Source organism: Sardina pilchardus, chromosome 18, assembly GCF_963854185.1.
Source record: "Sardina pilchardus chromosome 18, fSarPil1.1, whole genome shotgun sequence".
NCBI lineage: Eukaryota > Metazoa > Chordata > Actinopteri > Clupeiformes > Clupeidae > Sardina > Sardina pilchardus.
In genome coordinates this window covers 30,593,962-30,616,754 of record NC_085011.1, presented here as the reverse complement: position 1 = coordinate 30,616,754, position 22,793 = coordinate 30,593,962, and the positions used below count along the sequence as shown (strand labels likewise).

Here is a 22,793-nt window from a genome sequence, read left to right as displayed (position 1 = left end):
GTATAGCCTAGTATAATGAAGCATCCTCTTATTAATAACAAACAATTGTGTGTGTGTGTGTGTGTGTGTGTGTGTGTGTTTGTGTACTATATTTCTGTCATTCTTATGATATGATGGGCAGGAAAAGTACAAAAATCAAATTCTGTGGGTTTTACACACATCCTTTACAGGATAAACGCACTGTGCCGATACAAAGTATTCACCCCCTTGGATATGTCTCCTTTTATTGATTATAAATAGAATCTGTCGTTTTAATTTGGCATGTTTTATATTAATTTGCAAAAATCTACTCTTTAATGTCAAAGTGAAAGTACTTTTTTTTACATTGATTGAAAATATATAACGCAAAATAAGCGATTGCATAAATATTCACCCCACTTAAAGTGACTGACCTAAATCAACAGCTGTTCAGCCAATAGTCTCACAATTAGTGAAATGGAAATCGCCTTAGTGCAGTGAATAGTATAGTATAGTATAGTATAGTATAGTAATACAGTAGAAAGACACCTGTGTCTGGAAGATCCAGTTATTGGTAGGGTGACCACCTCCAGTCAGGCAAAATGTGGGACAAGTAGCATGGTAAAGTGGGACAATGTGGGACAGACATGAAAACAAGGAGATGATTCGTTTAGGGCTATCCTATTGTGTGGAGAGGGAATTTGAAAGACAACTGTTTATCCCCCCACCAGATTGAGCCCTGCCTACGGTGAGTTCCCAGACTCTACATCTTGATGTGGGTCTTGTTGGTCAGGCTAGGCCACACTGCATGGCTGCTTAACCTGACCAAGGAGCGTGTTCTCCAGTTTGAGATATTTGACAATGTTAAGGAGGCGTTTTTGCACCAGTCAACAGTTTGATTGACGTTCGACTCAGCCTATCGACTGCCGCTTTTAGATGTGCAAGCCTAATTGAGACCTATCCACTCCATACTGTATTAGTTGTCGCCAAATGTACATCTACTCAATGTTGACTTGATCAATTAACATTACTTTGTAGAATTTTTTTTCACTTCGACATTAAAGAAGGAATTTTGGTTAATTATTGTAAAAAAGGCCAAATCCAATTGATCAGGATTCTATTTATAAAAGCAGACACTGATTTTGTGTCTGTGTTCATTTAGGCATGTTACTTTGATTATAAGAGTCTTATACAGTATGTGTTGCTATAGAGTTGGTTCTCTAGTAAAGAATACAGTGTTGTCCACCTTCATTGTGTCCTTTGAGGCCCTTGGCTTTTTACCCTACAGCACAGCAGCTTGGTGGCAATATGATATGCAGTCTTGACCAGTCCATGCGTAATTGTGCATATACTTTGTCGATTAGTCGATTCATGCAAGGGGGCAGGCGAACGTTCGGAGAGTGTAGACAGTATGGCGGCCGCCATGGTAAATAGGAGACCAGTGCTAGCTAGCCATTCCATTGAAACCTATGGGGCGTAAGCGCCACTTTTGACATCAAATATCGTTACAGCTAAAGTGTTTTAAGCCTTTGTACGAACCTTTTCTATTTTCGGAGTACAACATTGTGAGATTAGCGTTATAACCTCGTAACTGTCTTATCGGCTGAGTAATAAACGTTTTTCCGAAATCAGTGCTAAAAGTGACGTAGGTTAGGTAATGCGCATGCGTCCAGAGAGAGTAAAGTGTCGCCATAGGTCAGACCTCGGTCAGGTCTACGTGCCTACGTCACATGTCCCCTGAGCCTGCGCAGGAGACAGAAGACCAGAACAAAAAACGTTGAAATTTGCTTCCTTGGTCTATGCTGACGTCTATGTGATAGCTCTGTCCATATATTTTACTGTCTATGGATTCATGTAGGACTTACTGATTATTTTCCTGATTAAAGTAGGGTTTGGTGTACGAAATGACAGAAAATGGTGAAATAGGTTGATCAGTACAGTGTTTACCAAAGCCCAAGGTGATGCTCTAAAATGTACACAGCCTAATAAATATTCATTCACATTTATGTCATTTAGATGAAAAGAAATAAACAAAACAAATGTTTGAATTGATTTTAAACTGTTTTTGTCAAATTTCTCATCTAGTTGACAACTAATTAATGAGGCATGGGCATTTAGGCAGTCTACTGACATAATCTTCCAGCCAGAGAGAAACAGAGTGTAAGAGAACGACTTAAACAGCATGGCTGCTTCCTCTAATTAAGCCACTCTCTCGCAAAATGTCCGTTAATGTTGTGAAAGGAGCTAGGCTAAGGATGCTGGAGACTAGTAGAACATAAAGTGTGTAGGCCTTTTTATTTATGTTTCAGACAACTTAGTCAAAGATATGAAAACACTTATAAAGGACATCGTTGTAATGATTTATGCATAGGCCGGTCACACTAACTATTTTTGTATAAAAATATATTGTCCCAGAAAATGTTATTTTGGTGCATCATGCATGTTTGACAGCCTAATGTAAAATAACTGTAAACATAGCTGCAAACAGCAATGAGGGGGCAAATCAGTTAGGCTGGAGTAACCATGGCAACTCAATGCTGCAATCAGACATATGGCAGTAAGCCGTCAGAGCAAGTTTGGGCGTCCTCCCGATGGAGTCACGAGTCCATGTACTAAGTTTGGTTTTGTATGCAAAGGTTGCTGAAATATGAGCTCACTTCCTTTTAGGCGGCTTCGCAACCCAGAGGTCAAAGGTCACCAAATTTCTTGCCCGTCCACTTGGCCACCATATGAGGCATAGACCTAAAAGAAATGGACAAACAGACTCCGTTGTTCTCAATGGGAGGGGGCCGAAACAAAATTCTGTTTACTTTCCATCATACTGCGCAGACTCGTACTCACTTTGTGACGTTAGCCATCCTGCACATTGCTGTAACTCGTCTGATAGACATTCGTTTTTAATATTATTATTATGTTTACTTGCCTCTAGGTAATGCTTTACCCTATCAAACAGTAGGCTACCGTAGGCTACACGCTTTTTCACTGATCTTGCGAATGACTTTCCGTCATGGTTTTCGTGCAGGCTGGACTGAGCTCTAACAGCCAATTCACTGACTTTCTTATCCAAACATTACGGGAAATGCGACGTCAAACGTTAGCTTCCCTCCAACCGACATGCTAACTATACTTCTTTACGGGAAACCAACGTTATATATGGGGAATATGTGAATTAGTTTTGCCTTCGATACCCTATATAGAATATACAGAAGCTACATGTATAAGGGCGGCACAGGGCACATGTTACATGAAGTTATGGGATCTATGGCCGTCCATGGGAGTTAGCAGAGGGTTGATCACCAGCTCAATTCATGTTTCTACTTCCGGGAATATTCCTGCCCCCTTGGTATGAGGTGCCAACATGAAACTTGGTGACATGAATCATGGGAATATCCCCAAACAATGTGCCAGATTTCCCAACTTTTTACCAGATGGTTCTATGGGCTGCCATAGAGTTCCATGGCGGAAGCAGGTTTGCTGCTTTCCCCCCATAATACAAGTTCAGGGCCCCTCTCCACCTGTAACTGCAGTTTTTGCAACCTGTTGTATAGCAGAAGATGCTGATTCATATTTGAGACATTTAGAATATGGCGGACAATAAAAGTAGTCTCATTGTCATCTTCATAATTCACTTGGCTTTTTGCTTGTAGCACATGTCCGTGGATGGACCCCGAGATGGCCCGACCCCTCCCTTGAAGTCCAGCAGCCGCCAGAGTCTTTCTCGGAGCCGCAACTCCACATCAGATGAGCATCCACATATTGGAAACTACCGTCTCCTCAAGACCATCGGCAAGGGCAACTTTGCCAAAGTCAAGCTGGCACGGCATGTCCTAACAGGAAGAGAGGTGAGAGGCATTTCACTCGAGTGTTCCATCTGGAAGTTCTATGATGGTTTTGTTGTATACATCATTTAATTATATCAAACAGTATTCTATAGGCACAGGAGGATTGTGTGTTGGTGTATGCTGCATCATCTTTGCTGATTTTGTGTTACAGTATATTATTATGAGTGATCCAAAAAGCATAGCTGTTTCTTTTCCATCAAATATTAAAATATCTTAGCTCTATCAAGAAATAGACCTTTCTTGTAGACAGACTTTTTGTGCTTCCAGTTGATTTAATTGTAAATGTGAACACCCATACACTGCTCAAAAATGGGACACTTTGAAAACGCGTCATATCTCATTGAGGAAAAAAATCATAGCTGGATATCTATACTGATATGGACTGGGTAATGTGTTAGGAACGAAAGGATTTTGGGAAATGAAAATGATCAACCTAGAGAGGGCTGAATTCAAAGACCCCTGAAAATCAAAGTGAAAAAATTATGCGTCAGGCTAGTCCATTTTGCCTAAATTTCATCGTACCAACTCAGTACTCAGTAATTTGTATGGCCCCCACATGCTTGATGATGTGAAGGCATGCTCCTAATGAGACGGTGTCCTGGGGATCTGCTTCCAGGTGTAGACAAGGAAAGAAGCATCACGGAGCTCCTTGACAATCTGTGGTGCAACCTGGTGGTGTTGGATGGACCAAAACATAATGTCCCACACATGCTCTATTGGATATAAGTGCGGGGGAGTGTGTAGGACAGTCAATGGTATCAATTTCTTCATCCTCCAGGAACTGCCTGCACACTTTCGGCACATGTGACCGCCCCTTGTTATGCACCAGGAGGAACCAGGGCCGACTGCACCAGTACACCTGTCCCACTGACTCGCTGAGCCGGTCCTGCTAAATGGTGTTGCAGCCCTGTGCTGGGCTTAGGTCTTCACCAGCACTGAAGCTGTTTCTGTTGTTGTTTACCACAGTAATTAGGTCACAGTGCTCACCTGACCATTACCATACACAGTTAAAGAAATGGACAAACAGACTCTGTTGTTCTCAATGGGAGGGGACTCGACTGAAGCAAATGTCCGTTTACTTCCCGTCATACGCGTGCAGACTTTGTGACTTTAGCCATCCTGTAACTTGCAGTAACTGGTCTGCTAGATGGGTCACACAGAAATTGCCATTCGTTTTTTTTGCAGGCTGGACTGAGCTTCTTATCCAAACATTACGGTTATCTCCCTACTGTCCAACGTTGAACGTTATTGTCCCTTCAACGGACTTGCTAACTATACTTCTTTACAGAACGTTATGTACGAGAAAGTGATGAATTGGTTTTGCTTTCTACTTTTTATGCAGAAAACACAGAAGCTACAATGACAACACAGGACACATAATTAAAAAAAAAATCAGAGCGAAGAGTTTATCTCCAGCTCCATTGGTGTTTCTACTTCCGGGAATTCGCCTGCCCCCCTGACCATCACAAATCCTTCCATTTTGAATTTGAAGGGGCCAAATAAAAAGTTATGTTATAAATAGTGTTTAAGATCTTTTATTTGAGCAGGTGTATTTCTTGTGAGACAGAGAAAAGACATTTTCAAGACAAGACATTTCCCTCAGGGTGGTGGTGTACTTTGCTCAGAGGCCTTCATGATAAGGCTATGCATTCTCTCTTTCTCCCTCAGCCCACATCAGTTCCCAGCGAGGCTGGTGCTCCCCTCACACTACATTACTGTAAGAAGCTGTCTTCTTACCAAGAGCGGGATCATGGCCCTCTTTGCAGGATGCTACAAATGCCATATGTTACTGACTTGCTGAATAATTCACAGGAGTGGCTATGGATGTTCACCTTCTGTCAAAGAAACAATTGTGAATTGTTTATTCTGAAAAACAACAGCTTTTTTGTGCATGCACCCACTGTCAGTTAAGTAATTGGCTCCAGTTTCACAATTTTTTGTTGATGACATTTTCTTCAGTACAGATTCTCCTGGCCCTGACTGACACACAAACAAGGCAAACTGTACAAAAGCATGATTTTACCCTCCCTTCCCCCTTCCCCTTGAGTGGCTGTGAGGAGAGGAAGTGCAATGTATCTGCCCACCTAAAGCATGCTGAGAATAGCAGCCACCTGCGTCCATCATGACTCTTCACTCGGCTGCTCGTGGCTCTCTCCACTTCTTCTCTCTGTCTGCTTACACAAAGAGCTGCCAGTGCTATTTAGATGCAGCCAGGCGGCTGCTCACACTCTCCTGTTCATCAGGATTCTTGACAATACCGTGAAAGTCCCCCTGAGCGCCAAAGACTCTGAAGGCTCAGCTCAACTGAAAGGGTGCATGGCATCTGTAATTACAGTACAACAGAGGGAACCTGTTAGAACAAATGCACTGCTTCATCCAAGTACAAGGATTTTGACAATGGCGTGTTGTCTCACCTGATAAAAACAGGGCAATGCAAGGGAGATATACTGTAGTATGAAGAGGCGGAGACTAACAAGAAATAGACAGAAGCAGTTCTGCCTCAGCCACACACATCTGACATGAGACCCGACACCTGAAGCACTTGTTCCCATCTTCCCTTTGACTTCACAAAATGTAAATGTTATCAGTTACACAGTCATTTTTTCTGCTAATTAATAAAGTGATTCTCCGCACTTGATTGTTTTACAGGTTGCAGTGAAGATAATAGACAAGACACAGCTGAACCCCACCAGCCTACAAAAGGTAAAGACCCAGCTAGCCTACTGAGCCTGCATTTCAAACTAGGGAATCAGAGGACCTGACCCAGTAATAATTATGAAAAGAAGAGAAGACTACATGGCCAATTATAGTTCTACAACATGACACACAGAGCATCACATTAGGGTTTGCACTCTCCTAAAGGTGCAGTCAGGGATGTTAAGTGATTTCAAGCTCATAATATTTTTGGCCACATTCAGCAATCATCTCCTCACAACCTCTAGCTGCCCAATTATCATTATTCTGCCAGGCGCTCGATGAGCTTGATGAGCCTTTTGCACTAACAGGGGTGTCAATGAAAAAGCTAGGTGTGGTCAGGTGTATGATCACAAATTGCTATTTTTAATGCCACTGACCAAGAAAAACCTGGTCTGAAATCAAATGTGCAGTTTTACACTGCTGTTGTTCTAGGCAAGTACAGATTGTGCGTATACTGATACTCTGCTTGTGTCTCTCTCACAGAAACACACACACACACACACACACACACACACACACAGTCTACTTTAGCCAAGCAAACTTTAGTGGAACGCATGCAAGCAGAGTCCTTCTGCAGAGATGCGTCTTTATGCTAGCGTCGTGCCATGCTAATGCACCTGTAAGAACAAGCCTCTTGGTTCCGGCACCTGGTGTCTGACCACTTATTCCCTATGCTGTCAAACTTGCAAAAGTGGACTGGATATGCCCTGAATGCGAATAGTATTTTCCTTCTTTTTTTTTTTTTTTTCAAGTTTTTTTTAAACAATTATACATAGCCATGTACAAAAATATACAGCACAATAAACATAATACAAATATAAGTATCTTCTACCCACCCTCACCCTCCCCAATCCCCATGCATCCTCATCCTCACAACCTATCTGTACAAGTTTATAATTAAAGTCAAATTAACCTACATCTTGCCAACCCTAATAAAAGAAGAAAAAAATAGTATTTTCCTGATTAAATAGAAAGGTTCCTTTTCCATTAGGGAGATACAGTTACTTAAACTGTAGAACACACAATACTATTGCATGTTTTAAGCATGGCCGTGAACCCACCCCTAAATCCAACTCAACTTCCTCAAGTTAATGAGGGATACAATACTGATTCAGAATCAACAAGCAATGCTTTATAGGAGGCTAGACAGAGAGAGGTAACTTACAGCTACATCAGTTTATGTCACACATTTTTAAGTGTCACCTTAGTCTCTGTTACAGATACATGAAACCATAGACCTTCCATCTGGCCTCCTTGGGCATAGTTGCCATTTTCAGAGAAAGAGTAGGCTAAATAATAGCACTGATGTGCCAAAATCACTTATTTCCATGTGGTTTGAAATGCTGTACACATCTGAAATATTGAACCTTACATCTTTGATCTGATTTCATGTGCCTTCTCCATTATTTGAATTTCAACAGGATGTACAGTACAGCTCATGTAACTGGTATACCACATGTCCTTACAACAGTTAGGTGGCAGGTAAAATAAAATTCATAAATACATAAATGGCAAAACCAATTTAGAACTAGATGTACCGCAAAGTACAAAAATATGACCGCCACTCAGTCCTGCACATTCTCCCCGCAAAAATAAATCAAGCTTGTCAATTTGTTTCCATCCCCTACTGCATCTTTTATGTAGGTGAGTGTGTGCATATGAGTGCTTGCTTTTGTGTATGTGAGCACCACTGTCTGTGAGTTTTCGCGTGTGTGTGTATTACCACGGCCAGATATCCTTAAAGGTGGCAACAGTAGCCTACCAGCCAAATTTATTAAAATAGTTTAAAAAACGGCCTTTGTGTAGTCTAAGCTTGCTGATGGCTGTGACCTGTAGCTAGCAAGCTAAGGTAGCCATCATAATGTTATTGTTACCGAACTAAACAGTGTAATTGATAAGGTATTAGTTACAGTAAGCAATATGAGACAAGTGAGAATGGGACTGCTAAAGGATATCCCCGTGTCTATGATTTGTAGGCTGGAGACCCAAGTGCTGCTGACATGTAAACCAAAGACTGAATTCTACAGTAGATACAGAATGTCTTCTTAGGGTACTGTAAATGTGTAGCAACATTTTAGTAATTCACAGAAATGTGGAAAAGCCAGGTGCTCCTGGGTAGCTGTATGTGGGTCACTGGTCCTATTCATGCTCCAGACATAGTTTTCATTTATGTGTATTTCTGTGTATTTCCGTGTTTACTCTTTATGTGTATCGAAGAGAGAATGGTTGGGGATATAGGTAGTCTGTATTATTACTGTATATCTCCTACAGCGGATTCACAATCAGTATTTTGAAACTTCAAGGGCAGCAAGGCTCAACTGAAGTCAGGTCCATCTTGATTAACCAAATACTAATGAGACTTAATATAAATGGGTTAGTGTTGATGACCATGACCGTCGAGCAGCCAGCCAGTCTGATACCCCTTTTCCACCGACGCGGTTCTGGTGCTGGTTCGGAGCCAGTGCCACGTCTGGAACCGGTTCTTTGCTTTTCCACACAAAATAACCTGGCTCTGGGCCAGGAAAACTGGTTGTTACGGACAGATATGGGATTTTGTCTGGTGTTTGGGTGTGTCTGCTTGGTGACGTGCACTGATTGGTCACATGATGGTGGTGGCGGTAGCGATTCGTAATATCACCTGTTCACTCGCTAGGTGAGAGTTAGTTAGTGAGTAGGTGATGGGGGAAGCCTACTTTTTGCTGACCGCTAACGCTAATGGTTTAGTATTTTAACGTTTCCTGGCACTTTGCACTTTATCCTTCTTGGAGTCTCGCTCTTTGCACTTTATCCCGCTGGGAATTTGCACTCGCACTTTATAGCCTATCCTACTATGCTTGAAGATGTGTTGTGGATTATCACTCAGCCTGTGGATTTTACTGCTCCTGTGGATAATATCGCTATGAACTGTGCTTAATGCCGTGAAGACTTGTTTTGAGTAAAGAACGCTAAACTTTCATACTGGAGAAGTTTCATGTCCTGAAGCTTTGGATAGCTAGCGCATCTGGCATATCTTCCCCCCAGTCAGCTGCTCGGCGACTTAAAGTTTGAAATAGTCGCCAATACTGGTTCCAACCTATTTTTTACAGTCTATGGTTCCAACTCAGCACCAACTTTGAGCTGGTCCAGAAATAAGAACCAGTTACGTCAGGTGTTGGGAGCGGGATTTCAGCAAATCAGAAGCTTTGCGTTGTCCACAGAGGCGGGAGTAACAAAAAAATCAGAAAACAATGGCGGCGGCTCCGGGGGACGTAATTGGAAATATTCAATGTGACCACTTTCTTGACCACTTTTAAGGGGTTATTTTGATACTGTTTATTGTTTATATGCGACACATGGACACACAGATCATTGTAGGTTGCTGTAAGCTCCCGAATGGTAGAGTTAGCTTGTTAGCTTGTTGACCTATTAGAACCAAAACCGACCAAAACACATAGGGTGCCTCTCAACATGCCTCCTCGATCCTCGATGCTCGATCCTCGAGGGACGTTCCCACTGATCTATAACTAACACTGGATAGACTATCCCATTGTTTCCCCCCCATCATTCTTTATGTAGATCTGTGAGGATCGAGGCCCGAGGAGCGAGGGAGGACGTATAAACGCTGCATGAGAGGCACCTATAGCAACTAGATACCTAGCATGCTGATATGAACTACTGTGGTGTTTCTGGTCAGGCTAACTAACGTTAGCTAGCAGCAAAACAGCAGCGTAGCCATAACCATAACAACGTGTGCTAATCAAGAGCTAATGTTGGCTAACATGCTTTTCTAGCGACTGCAATAAATACACATGCAACATTTAGGGCACGTCCGGTTTTATTCCACAAATGGATACAGTGATACAGTTGAACTCTCGACATTGAGCTGTTTGTGCTCAAAGTTAATCGTAATAAGTTTCTCCACAACGTCTCCATTTCTGCTGGTTGTTTTGGGATACAAAAGTGCCCGTATACAGTGACGTAGCGACGCAGCACTACTCTGGCACTCAGTCTGTGGAAAAGCGAGCCGGTTCGGCAGGTAGCACCAGCACCGAACTGGCACTAGCACCAGCCCGGAACCAGCACCTGGTTCGTGGCGGTGGAAAAGAGACATGACGATTTTATGCCGGTCAACTGAGTTTGCAAAGTCTGAAGATGCTGCAATGATCCAACACTCAGGGCTCCAACTCACTCATTTAGTAGTGTGGAAATGTCCCACACTGGGAAGCGTTTTAGTTTGATACTGCAGCTGAAGTTAGACTTGCAGAAGAATCTGTCTGTTCACCTGTTCCATTTCTAAACAGCAATTGTATTATTGAACATTTTATTACATTATGTTATATGTTAAAATGTTCTATTAAAGAAAAGATAGAAAATAAACCTTTGTGTGTGCTGTAATGTGGTTAATAATCTGAATCTGCTCAAATTGTTATCAGCAGGTCAAACTCTATGAAAAACAACAGAAAAGTGCAATTGGTGCATCTCTATAAAGCATACCAGTTCCTTCGGAAATACTCATCTCACACAAATAAATGTAGACTGAACATGAACTGGTTTGTGAAGCATATATACCACAGGACAATATGTCTATTAAAAAATGTTAAAGGAATAGTTCATAGTTTAACACTTTAAGCCCGTTTTCTGTATTGCCATGAAAACGAGTGTTTGACACCGAAATCTCGACGATTGAGCCGGTTTGTGGAATTTGGCAGCTTCAGAATGGAGCTCTTTATGGCTTTAACATTGCTCACTTTGTGCATTCTTTTAAGGACTATTCTGTCCTTACAACACCCCTAAACGTTTGTTTTTAAAAATGTGCAGCTCACCGAGTGGTTACTGGTCTTCAACGATCTTCTATAGCAAGTTTAGCAGCTGTCATCTTTTATCAGGGATTTACGAAATCCTGGAAGTACTTTTTCAGATACCTCACAACTGTGTGTGCCTAATATAACACAACAGAATTTGAATATTGAATTTAGATAATCTGTCATTTGTGCCGGTGACCACACAGTAAGAACAGGCAGTGATGCAAATATTTTCCAATTTCCATGTCTTAGGGCATGATAAAGCCTTGAGTCATACAGTTCTTTTTAGTGGAATTTAGAGCAGCATTTGACTTTAAACTAGATGTACCACATAGTGGTACACAATATGACCACTGCATGATGTTGCCCATTACTACAGTATGCGAGGAAAGTAAAGCACACTTTTCAAGTCTTCTCCATCCCTTACTCCTGCAACTCAATAATAAGAATAAGTAAATTGTCACACTAGGGGAAGATGGCTATGTTATGCATTCAAGCAAGAATGCCTTGAGCGGATTTTTTAATACTCTTAGTCAGTGTATTATCCCTGAAAGTGCAAGTAGGTGTGCAGTAAGTAAATCTCGGCAAACAAACTAGATTTTTTTTCTGCTATCTGAAGCCTTATAATGCTATTTGTTTGTATACTCATTTTTGAATGCAAATTAGTAGAAGTACAAGTTATCTGAATCAAAATAACTAGTCTGTGTTGTAACCTATAACAGCCTAGTGATCACATATTTTGACCAGGGAGCTGAGGCTCTGTTTGTGTCTTGCCTCCACTCTGGTGAAGCAATGGTATTGTTAAAATGCTTTAGTGATTGGCAGTGCCGGCTTTAATGCTGGGCTGTCGTGGTGTTTCACTGACATTTGTTCAAGGATGCCTTTCTCTTCAACAGCTCTGTAGATAGAGACAATAGTGAAATCCTTGATTGTTTTTGCTCATAAAATGTTACGTTATGTTGAGGCTAATATTCCCCTTGTTTCCCACAACAGCTCTTCAGGGAGGTTCGGATAATGAAGCTGTTGAATCATCCAAATATAGGTACCGTGCCCTTCGATTAACATTCTTTCACTGTATTCGGAGTGATGCACAGTATTCAAATGAATTAAGATCACATGATGGAGTTACATAGCTTCTAATCCCATTTCCCTTGTGCTTCCCTAGTTAAATTATTTGAAGTCATAGAAACAGAGAAGACCCTTTACTTAATAATGGAATATGCCAGCGGAGGTAAGTGCATAGAGGGGATGGTTTCCTTCAGTTCTACACTGGTCCTTAATGTGGGGCAAAATGCAGTCATGCAGTAGCATAGTGGCTTGTATTGTGCATGATGCTATTGTTTGGTGTGGGGGAGCATTGATCTGACCCGCTGATGTTGGTGCTTAGAATTTTGTTCATGGTATGAAATAGTTTGCACGTTGCACTTTTGTCATTTAAATTATATTTGACTGTTTTTGAGTCCATCTCCCCACGCCAATATAGAACACAAGACAGCTGCAGCTGCTGATTCAAGAGTGTGTTCTGTAGTAGTCCTTTTAAAGACAAAATTACATTTGTTTGGTCCCTGCTATTCCCACACCTTTCTGGATTCTGAATTACTGTACATATGGACATCACTATAACTTTTCTGCACATTACTTAATGACAAAGTTCTCTGCTTGGTATCAATTTGTCCCCTTCAGGTGAGGTATTTGACTACCTTGTGGCTCATGGACGAATGAAAGAGAAAGAGGCTCGGGCAAAGTTTCGACAAGTATGTGTAATCCCACCCCCTTTTCCATTCCCACACAGAAAAGGTTGAGACATGCTTTCTTTTGATCACTTGACCGTTAGGTAAGACAAACATACCACCAACCTATAGGTAACCAGTGGCTTGGACAGTGTCATAATACCATGGCCACTGGAATTCTACTGTATGTTGTCCTTTGCCAAGCAGTACACACTTCACTTTATTACACATTGTTCAGTATCCAGAGAGAGAGAGACAGTTCATGATATATATTTATGCTAGTGTCACAGACATGGTGAGGTATCAGGCATTCATTCATTTAATCTGTCATTAAGTCAATATATTAAAATGTATAACAAATATATGCCGACAATGTCAGTATATTCAAAGTATATTACAGAAAAAAATGATATGTAGTAATATGAATCCAGTACACTGAAAATACTTTTTATGGGGTTTGCGTATCAATCAGTCCTACTGCATTTCAGATCGTGTCTGCAGTGGAATACTGCCATCAGAAGAGGATAGTGCATAGAGATCTGAAGGTCAGTGTTTATTCAGCATATAACACTATGATACTGTGTACAGGTGGTCTCAAGCTCTTCTCAAATTGGTGTATGCTCCAATGGCTCCCCTTCTCGCTGTCCTGTAGGCAGAAAATCTACTGCTGGATGCAGATATGAACATTAAGATAGCAGACTTCGGCTTCAGTAATGAATTCACCCTGGGAAGCAAGCTGGACACCTTCTGTGGCTCACCCCCTTACGCTGCCCCTGAGCTCTTTCAGGGAAAGAAATACGATGGGCCTGAAGTGGATGTTTGGAGCTTAGGAGTCATTCTATACACACTGGTCAGCGGATCATTACCTTTTGATGGCCAAAACTTAAAGGTTCGTCATGTATAATTTATGACAGAGGTAATAGTTCAACTACACATTTCTCATGAGTGTAAGACCTTCTAAACCCCATTTGTTGCTTTGATTAGGAGCTAAGGGAAAGAGTTTTGAGAGGGAAATACCGCATACCCTTCTACATGTCCACAGACTGCGAGAACCTGCTTAAGAAGCTTTTAGTGCTGAACCCAGTAAAGAGAGGCAGCTTGGAGGTAACCGGACCTGAGTCTCTGCACAACATAAACATCTCATTTTCAGAAATATTTATCAAAGATTTAAAATCAAAGGTCTCATGGGAAATAAATAATTTCCTTCCTTATTCACATACCCCACTCACTACAGCAAGTGATGAAGGACAGGTGGATGAATGTAGGCCATGAGGAGGAAGCGCTGAAACCACATACAGAGCCAGAGCAAAACAACAGTGACACTAAACGAATGGGTAAGGAAGTTGCAGGTGGCTCCATCTGCTGGTGATGTTGTTTCATTGCTGATCTCTGATGTCATGTCTTGTTCCTCAGAGTTGATGGTGACAATGGGATTCCCTAAGGATGAGATCATTGACTCTCTTTTGGGACAGAAGTACGATGAGGTTATGGCCACTTACCTGCTACTTGGTAGAAAAACACCAGAGGTTTGAGCATCATCACTGACTAACCCTGTACGTTTATGCCATCCTGACAACAGGTATTCCCTCATCAATTGTACCTATTCTTCTCTTTTTGTCCAGTTTGAAGGAAATGAATCTGTGTCCACCAACCTGTGTCAGAGGTCACGGCCCAGCAGTGACCTCAACAACAGCCTTGGTCAGCCCCCCAACCCATCCAATGTCCAGCGCAGCATTTTGACCAGTCAGAAGCAGCAACGACGCTTCAGTGATCATGGTGAGGAAGAGGGGCCACTATAGGCTACTCACTCTCTTAGAATACTATTGTAGGGACTACTCATGTACAGAAACACACAGGCATCGGTGACCTTCTGTCACAAACAGCTGTAGAAAGTTGGGCTGGTGGATAAAATAACTTTTATTCAACTTTAAGATGACTAATTCTGCTACCTAAATTCAGTTCAGTTCAGCTTGGTCCATACATAGGTACAGTATGAAATCCACAGAAGTGCATGTAGCCCTTTCTCTCATAAGACCTTGGCGTCTCCACCTAGTCTGATTTTCACCATACCACGCTCAATCTTTTTAAGATTAAACATTAGTCTGGGGAGGCTGAGCTTTGATTCTACTGCAAAAGAGGCGTAATTAATGGGCATCGTTCAAATGACTCCGTACGCAATTGCCACGAGCGGGGCTAGTTGGTAAATTAAACTTTTAGCCTACCAAAGCCGGTCGGTAGAATCGCAAACACGTCCTTCTTCTGTAGGAACTGTTCCAGGGCAAGTTTTTGTTCTGTTTTCAAAGAAAACTTGCCTTTAAAATCTTCCAAAACAGAAGCGACAGCGGCTGTTGCTTTCGTTTCGTTCGTGATCTGCTGGTTTCCAGCCTGAGCTGCCGGGCGAAATTCAAATTCCCTGGAAATTCAGGCAGGGTTCACCCAGCCTAGTCTCCACCAGTTTGTAAAGAAACAATTTGCGAGCAAGAAGAATTTGAAGGGCAAGATAGTGATACAATGACTTGGCAAGACTGAGGATAATTTTCAGACTTAAGAGCCGTTCAAACCAAGAACGATAACTATAACCATAACTATAACCAACGATAAAAGCGTTCACACTGACCAACAATAAAAAAAAGTCTCTCCTTGCGTTAATAGATGTGATGGCTAAAATGTGATGGGTTCTGTTTGGCTCTTAGCTTTTTATCATTCTCAAAATTGCTCTGAAAGTGATCCCCAACAATGTCATTCTTCATGTCGTTATTGTTATAGTTTATGTTTGAGCGTCGTCATTCACATGAATGACAGTGATAGTTATCGTTATAGTTATTGTTCTTGGTGTGAACGGCCCTTTACACTGGACAGCTGTTGTTGAAAGCATACAAAATCATTTCATAATAACCTCACAACATAACTTCTTGATAAATTCAACATCTTTTCATAACTTTCTCGCTCTCTCTCTCTTTTGTGTGTGTGTGTGTTGGGGGGTTCAATTGGTAGTGGGCCAATCTGTTTCTCCAGCAGTGTCTGGCTCAAAGCATGCTCAGGTCAGCATTGTGGAGAATGAACAGAAGGAGGAACAAGATAGTTCATCTAAGTTGACCTCTGCTGGCTCCAAAGCCGATCTCCAAGCCTCTCCATTACATGCTGTTGACAAGAAGAAACTGTCCACCGTATCAGGGGTAATCCCACCCAATACTTTGTCATTGGTCGTTGATTTGTTTTGATGCCCAGTCCCCTTACAGTGCTTGGTATGAGGAACCCTCACAGCTCTCTACCCTCTTTCTCTTTCTGTCAGACAAATGGAGGGATAAGCCGCAGGAACACATATGTGTGTGAGCGCTCAGCTGACCGCCTGTCAGCCATCCCCAATGGAAAAGACAGCAGGTGACCACAGATTAGAACACCGTTGCTCTGCACACAGTAGAATATAACAACACTTGAGTGCTGAAGCACAGGAGGCGCAGTGCATGTGTTTACCTCAGCTTCCTCTTCCCCACAGTCTAACTGAGGTGGCCAGTTCCCCTTCATCTGGGGCCTCTTCCAATCTGGTGCCTCCACGCTCCCGACACACCAAGTCCATGTCAGCCTCAGGCCACCCCTCCAAAAGCACTCTACCCCCCATCCAGGATAACAGCGAATACGATCCAGGGTGAGTTAAGTGCCCTACTATCCGAAAGCACAGGGGATCAGTAGAGGATCTGTAGAGGGGATCTGTTCACTGTAGACTCTGGGTGCAGCTTTTGTGATTTAGTTTATCCTGGAATTTTGGGGTGTAAGTCATTAGCAAAGGTTTCTTAACAAGCTAAAGAATGTTCAAGCCATCAATGTCTTTAGCATTTTGAACCAATGCACTTTTAGAATGTTACAGTTAAGGGTTTGCACAAGCATTCTTCAGAGGTCAGAATGGTAGTGTGCTAAGTCAGTGTACCCAGAAAAACAGTTATTTTTGGGGCATGCTACAGACAAACAGCGTTTCAACAATGTTTCACTGATACTACCCCAGTTGGCTACCAATAGGTAAGGGATAACGGCCGACGAGGTGACCGGTTCGATGGAAATAATGGCTAGGTGGAGGTCTAGAACTCCGGCGACGTGCGAAGCACGGAGACGGAGTTACCTCCGCCGTGCCATTATTTCCATCGAACCGGTCGACCTCGAAGGCCGTTATCCCGCTTATCTCCCGTTTGTATTCATAACCTGTATATTTAGAACATAGTTTTATTCCACCGTTGCGTCCGTTAACATCGCTAAAACTGTCTTGACTGTGGGACTACTTTCCGCCACATATCAACTTTCTACTTGCAGGACAAAACTGCCGTTACTAGTTCTAAATGGATAGTTGCTATGGCCAAAAGCCAGTCGTTAGTTCTAAATGGCTGGTTGCTACGGCCAAAAGCCAGTCGTTAGTTCTATCTCTGCCGTTGTCAAGCGGGCATTTCCCAGGATTCTGATTAACTTTAACTTTGAAAGATCGCTACTTTTATAGCCTACATGACATCCAACTAGCTACAATCCACCTCCGTCATATGCTACAATGTTACTATGGTTCTGCACGTCTGTATTTCAGCTTGGATGCAACGTGACAGTTCATTTAAACTTCGCAACGAGTTTGGCGAATTAATATTCAAGTGTGATACGGGAACTACTTCGAAGGTAGCAGGTTATACGAAGTTAATGGCCACCCCATTAGCCAATCAGAGAAGAGAATTCCATTGTTGAGGGAGATAATGGTATCTAGCAAGTTTAATAATGTACGCCCTTGCCCATATTATAGTCATTTGTATGGTAATTTGTACTTATACCACTGCTTGGACAAATTTCCTATTGTGATGCGCTATTTGGAACGTGCATTATTTTTCGATATACACACGGCTATGAAGTAGTTCTCTTTGTTTGGGCTTATCACCCTTGAATATTAATTCGCCAATGTGAATGTAACGGTAAAAACAGCAATGTTGTATCTAAGACAGCGGCAATATAAACTAAAATGATAGTAGCAGTGGTATAAGTGGGAAAATCAACTCCGCGCCGTGTGTTTATAGGAAAAAGCCTGCAGCGTCGGGACCTTATTACCACTTCGAATGTGCATTATTTTCCTATAAACGCACGGCGCGTCGTTGATTATCCCTTACCTGTACAGTATGTGGGTCTGTGTGCATTTGTATTGATGTGCATATGTGTGTATGTATGTTCTATTCCAGTTCCACACCCCGCCCCCCTTCTACTTCCCCTTCAGCCCACAGCATCAGCACCCCAGAGCGCACACGCTTCCCGCGTGGTACTTCCAGCCGCAGTACCTTTCATGGCGCTCAGCTCCGTGACCGCCGCAGTGCCACCTACAATGGGCCTCCTGCCTCCCCCACCCTCTCCCATGACACGGCCGCTCTGGCTCAGGCTCGCCGTGGCACATCCACGGGCATCATCAGCAAGATCACCTCCAAGTTTGTACGAAGGTTAGTGGCGACTTCTGCACGATTCTGTATCTTCCTCTCACTCTCACCTTTGTTTTCTCTTTCTCGGCCCTTTTTTCTCATTCTCCTTTATGCTGCTGATATTTACATTCAGCATTCAGTCTGCTGTTTGGACTTCTTTACTGCTTCCTTTCATTCTGTGTTTAGTGTACATCCCATTGCTTCTTCTGGGGCCTGTACTACGAAGGGAGCTCAACCTACCCAGATGTAACCCAGGGTTACTTTGCTAAACCGGGGTTGACAAAACCTGGTTATCTTCATTGGTGTTAATCGGTACTACGACGCTGAGTAAGAAGTTGATTTGTTGAACTGGGGTTAACCTCATCGGAGTTGGTGCGCGTTCACATAAAATGGGCGGGTTGCAGCGCAAATCATCACTTTTAATGATGACGCGATCACGTTATTTTACGGATAAGCAATGCGCAATGATTATAAAAAGTGCGAGGAATTAAAACCCACTTTACTATACATCAAATAGCCTACGTCGGCAGCAAACAAAGCAAGACAAGGCTGTTGGCAACGTAGGCTATTGCAGATCGGATATATGAAAGTAAAGTTTTATTTCATGTTCCTTAAATAGCCTATGTGTTACGCAGGATTAATAGCTTGCGGAATGTCTGAAATGTGTTGAAATAAATACATTTTGAGTTCATAAGAGTCCTACAGATGCAACACTATTCATGCCATGTATATGAATAAATATTAATAAAGGATAATTGAATGTTTAGCCCCATTGACTGATTTAGTGTATGCCTATCCTGTGAACATTTTAGATGCAACGGCAGTGCCGCTGGCAGCAGGTGAAAATGAAACTCAAAAACATTCAGAAGGTTTATAGGCCTAGTTATAGCTTGCATTAATATTTCTTAATTATGAACATGTTATATTGCCAATGCTTATAGCCTCCACTTTGCCTCGATCAGCTGACAAATGCAACGAATTCCCTCGGCTGAGAATGTATAGGCTATCTTTCATAGAGAATATTATATGGAGAAAGATTCTGGCGGTCTTTAAAAACCCTCGCCTTGTGAAGAGAGGCGCTTACAATTTGCGCTCCAATAATGTATCTTCCAAGTAGCCTACGTCGACATTGTGGGGTGTGGTTAACCGCAAACCTCGGGTTAACCAAGATCATAACCTGCTCGGAGCAGGTTTGAGATGCAGCGTAAATTGCCATGGCAGCATACCTCGGTTAAAACCTATCCACCTTTCGTAGTACGGATTAACCGGGAAGTTACGCCACACGTGATCAACTTACTCTCGAAGTTACCCAGCTAAGCCAGTAACCCCGCTTCGTAGTACAGGCCCCTGATCTTTTCTCTCTGTTGTGACTCTCTGGATACTTGTCATGGGCTAGTGTTCCCCTGCTCCACATCTTACCATACAGTTTCTACGAGACATTTTAGAGCATCATCATAAGAAATAGTTGGGAGGAACACCGAAGAGCTGCAAACACTCTAGTGTTTTTTGTTTACAATTGGTCAAAAGATAAACGTCTCCTGCTCCTTTTTTGGACATAAATGGAAATGTTTAGCGTTCATCCTGGATACTTGGCACGGGCTAGTGGTCCCCTACCCCACGTCTTCCCATACTTACGATGGCCGACAGGTGCAAACGATGTGCACATGCACATGCAACAAAACACGTGCAAATAGACAAAACACAAACGGCTTAGGAAAGTATCTTCATCTTATTTTGACAACACGTGAACATCATTTAGAAAATGCACTGCAAATTCAGAAAACATTTCCATTTCAGAAACGAGCTGCCAATTTACATGCAATTCAGAAACATACTCCGAAACTGAAAACACAAACACAAACACATACACGCAAATCAGAAAACACATCCTGAAACTGAAACACAAGCAGAAACAGAAACTCATGCACGCAAATCAGAAAACACATCCAAAAACTCTGTAATGTTCTGATGTTTACAAGGTTGTAAACAAATATACTATTGTGATTGAAGTAGTTAACTAAAAATGTCATTCATCAATTCATGCATCACCTCATGTCATCATAGCAGAGATCTGGCTTATAGGAAAGAACCGTTTATTTTTAATCTAATATAGTATTGGCCATATGATGTATTGCTTATTTTTGTTGAACAATACAAAGACAAAGACCTTCAAAAAATAATTGCATATTGCATCGCAATCGCGATATTGGTGAGAAAAATGGCTGGCTCTCAGTCTCTGCTCTCAGTATTCCCAAAGGTGCTCTATTGGCTTATTGAGATATCACGTTATTTCTTACTGTATCTGGGGTAGGTTTTAGTCAAGATACCATACAGTATCTACCCCATAAAAAAAGAAAAGTAAAACATCAGAATCAGAATCCAACTTTGATTTTGTCTTACATGGTCATACTGTAAGTTCTTCTCAGTGCATGCACATTGTTGCTTTACAAATAATTGCTGTACAATCCAAACAGTATTCCAAAGGGATATGCAGTAAGAATAGAATGCTTGGCTATAAAGGCCATCCTCATCACTTCTCCTCTCTTCTGTTTTAGAACTCTCTCTTTCAGGTTATCATGGAGGTAGGGGGACATTTCAGACATTTTGCACATATTTGAACTCCCTACCCTCGGTCCCTCAAAATCAACTGCTAAGTCTCCTTGATTGATATGTTGAGAATGATGCTGCCACTCCAGCACTCCTACCCAATACTCTTGGCAGCCCTGCACGCAGAATCAGACCCACACAATTACCAAATGGACGATGCCACCTCATGGGCCATAAGATGTCCTCTTTTTGTCTTTAATGTACAATGTGTGGGGGGGAATTCCAGGCCTAGCACCCATTCTTTCCTAATACGGTCATCAGAGATAGCCACTTATTGCACTGCTGCCCAGTCCCTTCTAGCCTGCATAATTTCACCTCTGTGAAGTGTGTGTGTGTGTGTGTGTGTGTGTGTGTGTGTGTGTACTAAAATCTTTTATTATTTTGGAGGTTTCCAAGTGAAGGAGAAGCAAGTGGCAGAACGGACACTCCAAGGTGAGGCGCTATCAATGATTCCCCTCCATCTACTGTATGCTCGGAGCAATTCCAACCAGTCCTTGGAGACTTCTTTAAATCTTCCAAATCCATACAGGGATACACCCCAGTTATACATTTAACCCTATGAGCCCAACGGATGCAAAGTGCGTCAAAAAACACACCCATTCTTCTTTGTTACATTGCTCCGCGATTATTAGTCACAACGAGATGAGACCTATGTTGCACGAAAGAACAGAACCGGGGCTTTCCAACGAGACTAGGCACTTGTCTGTACGATCAAGTATGAAAATAAAATAAAATCATGAAGTTAAATCAAAGTATATCATATTTACAGTCTATATTGCTCCGCATTCACTCGCGCATCCAGAACTCTCGCTTGAACTACTCGCGGACCCCGCATCGCACAGACATGACACAAATATCAAATGAAAGAGGAGAAACAGAGCTTTCCATTGATACCAAATACATCAATCCTGTTGTATTATAAAATCAGACGAAGTGACAAATAATAATGTCATATAGCTTTGGCTACCGTTACTCTCGTTTGATTTACTCGTGAAACCGCCATCAGAAAGATGTGGCATGCATGTCAGATGAAAGAGGAGGGCTAGAGCTATCCACAGATAACAAATACAACATTCTAGGCCATAAAACAGACAAAGTGACAGCAAAATAATAACTTCATTTAGCTCAACTTACCCCATGTTTTTGTGGCATAATAGCCTATGTTCATAATCCAATGTTATCATGTGTTTCTCTATGGCAAGTCACGTTCATAATACGGTTTTGAGATCCTTGCAAACTCCTGTATGGTATCCAATTCAAGACTCATATTGCATCAAAATTTGTTTGACAAATAAACACTTTTTTGCCTTTACTTTGTTCATTGCAATGCAGTAAAAATATTATAGAGAATCATCATCTGTGCACGTCATGTGTGCTACGCAAACAAGTCAGGTGAGGTCAGATCAGCTAGTATCACAAATATGGAGCGCAAAAAGTAATTTCTCAGTACTAAATAAAAATTGCCATTTATTTCTGGAAGTCACACACCACATATTTCTGTAAATTGCTCAGCCCCAAAGTATACCTCCACCATGGTTCTTATATTGCCATTTTCAGGACAGTCAGGCCTACACAACCATGCAAGTCATGTCAGCTTGCTGTGGTGAGATACACGTCAAAATGTAAGAATTTGTATAGTATGCTTTTCAAATTTGTATTGCTTAAAAATCTAAATCAAATCAATGCAAGTATTTATACATGATATTGTGGCAGATCTGGGTAGCCTAGACTGTGCTGAAAAAAACAATA

General features: G+C 41.9%; 1 protein-coding gene across 3 annotated transcripts in view; it reads left to right on the top strand.

Annotated features, from left to right (window-relative positions):
* Window positions 1–22,793, top strand: part of LOC134064332 (serine/threonine-protein kinase MARK1-like) — a 30,785-nt gene that overhangs the window by 1,173 nt on the left and 6,819 nt on the right. For all 3 annotated transcript variants that reach the window (XR_009936280.1, XM_062520249.1, XM_062520248.1), the window contains exons 2-17: window positions 3,606–3,800; window positions 6,450–6,503; window positions 12,272–12,320; window positions 12,444–12,509; window positions 12,962–13,032; window positions 13,497–13,553; window positions 13,661–13,897; window positions 13,993–14,112; window positions 14,243–14,342; window positions 14,422–14,534; window positions 14,631–14,784; window positions 16,003–16,184; window positions 16,301–16,389; window positions 16,505–16,654; window positions 18,207–18,458; window positions 21,432–21,476. Coding sequence is in view for 2 of the 3 variants with exons in the window: in XM_062520249.1 (XP_062376233.1) it covers window positions 3,606–3,800; window positions 6,450–6,503; window positions 12,272–12,320; window positions 12,444–12,509; window positions 12,962–13,032; window positions 13,497–13,553; window positions 13,661–13,897; window positions 13,993–14,112; window positions 14,243–14,342; window positions 14,422–14,534; window positions 14,631–14,784; window positions 16,003–16,184; window positions 16,301–16,389; window positions 16,505–16,654; window positions 18,207–18,458; window positions 21,432–21,476 (1,934 nt within the window). In the remaining variant the exon portion in view is untranslated. The remainder of the gene's footprint in view (window positions 1–3,605; window positions 3,801–6,449; window positions 6,504–12,271; window positions 12,321–12,443; window positions 12,510–12,961; window positions 13,033–13,496; window positions 13,554–13,660; window positions 13,898–13,992; window positions 14,113–14,242; window positions 14,343–14,421; window positions 14,535–14,630; window positions 14,785–16,002; window positions 16,185–16,300; window positions 16,390–16,504; window positions 16,655–18,206; window positions 18,459–21,431; window positions 21,477–22,793) is intronic.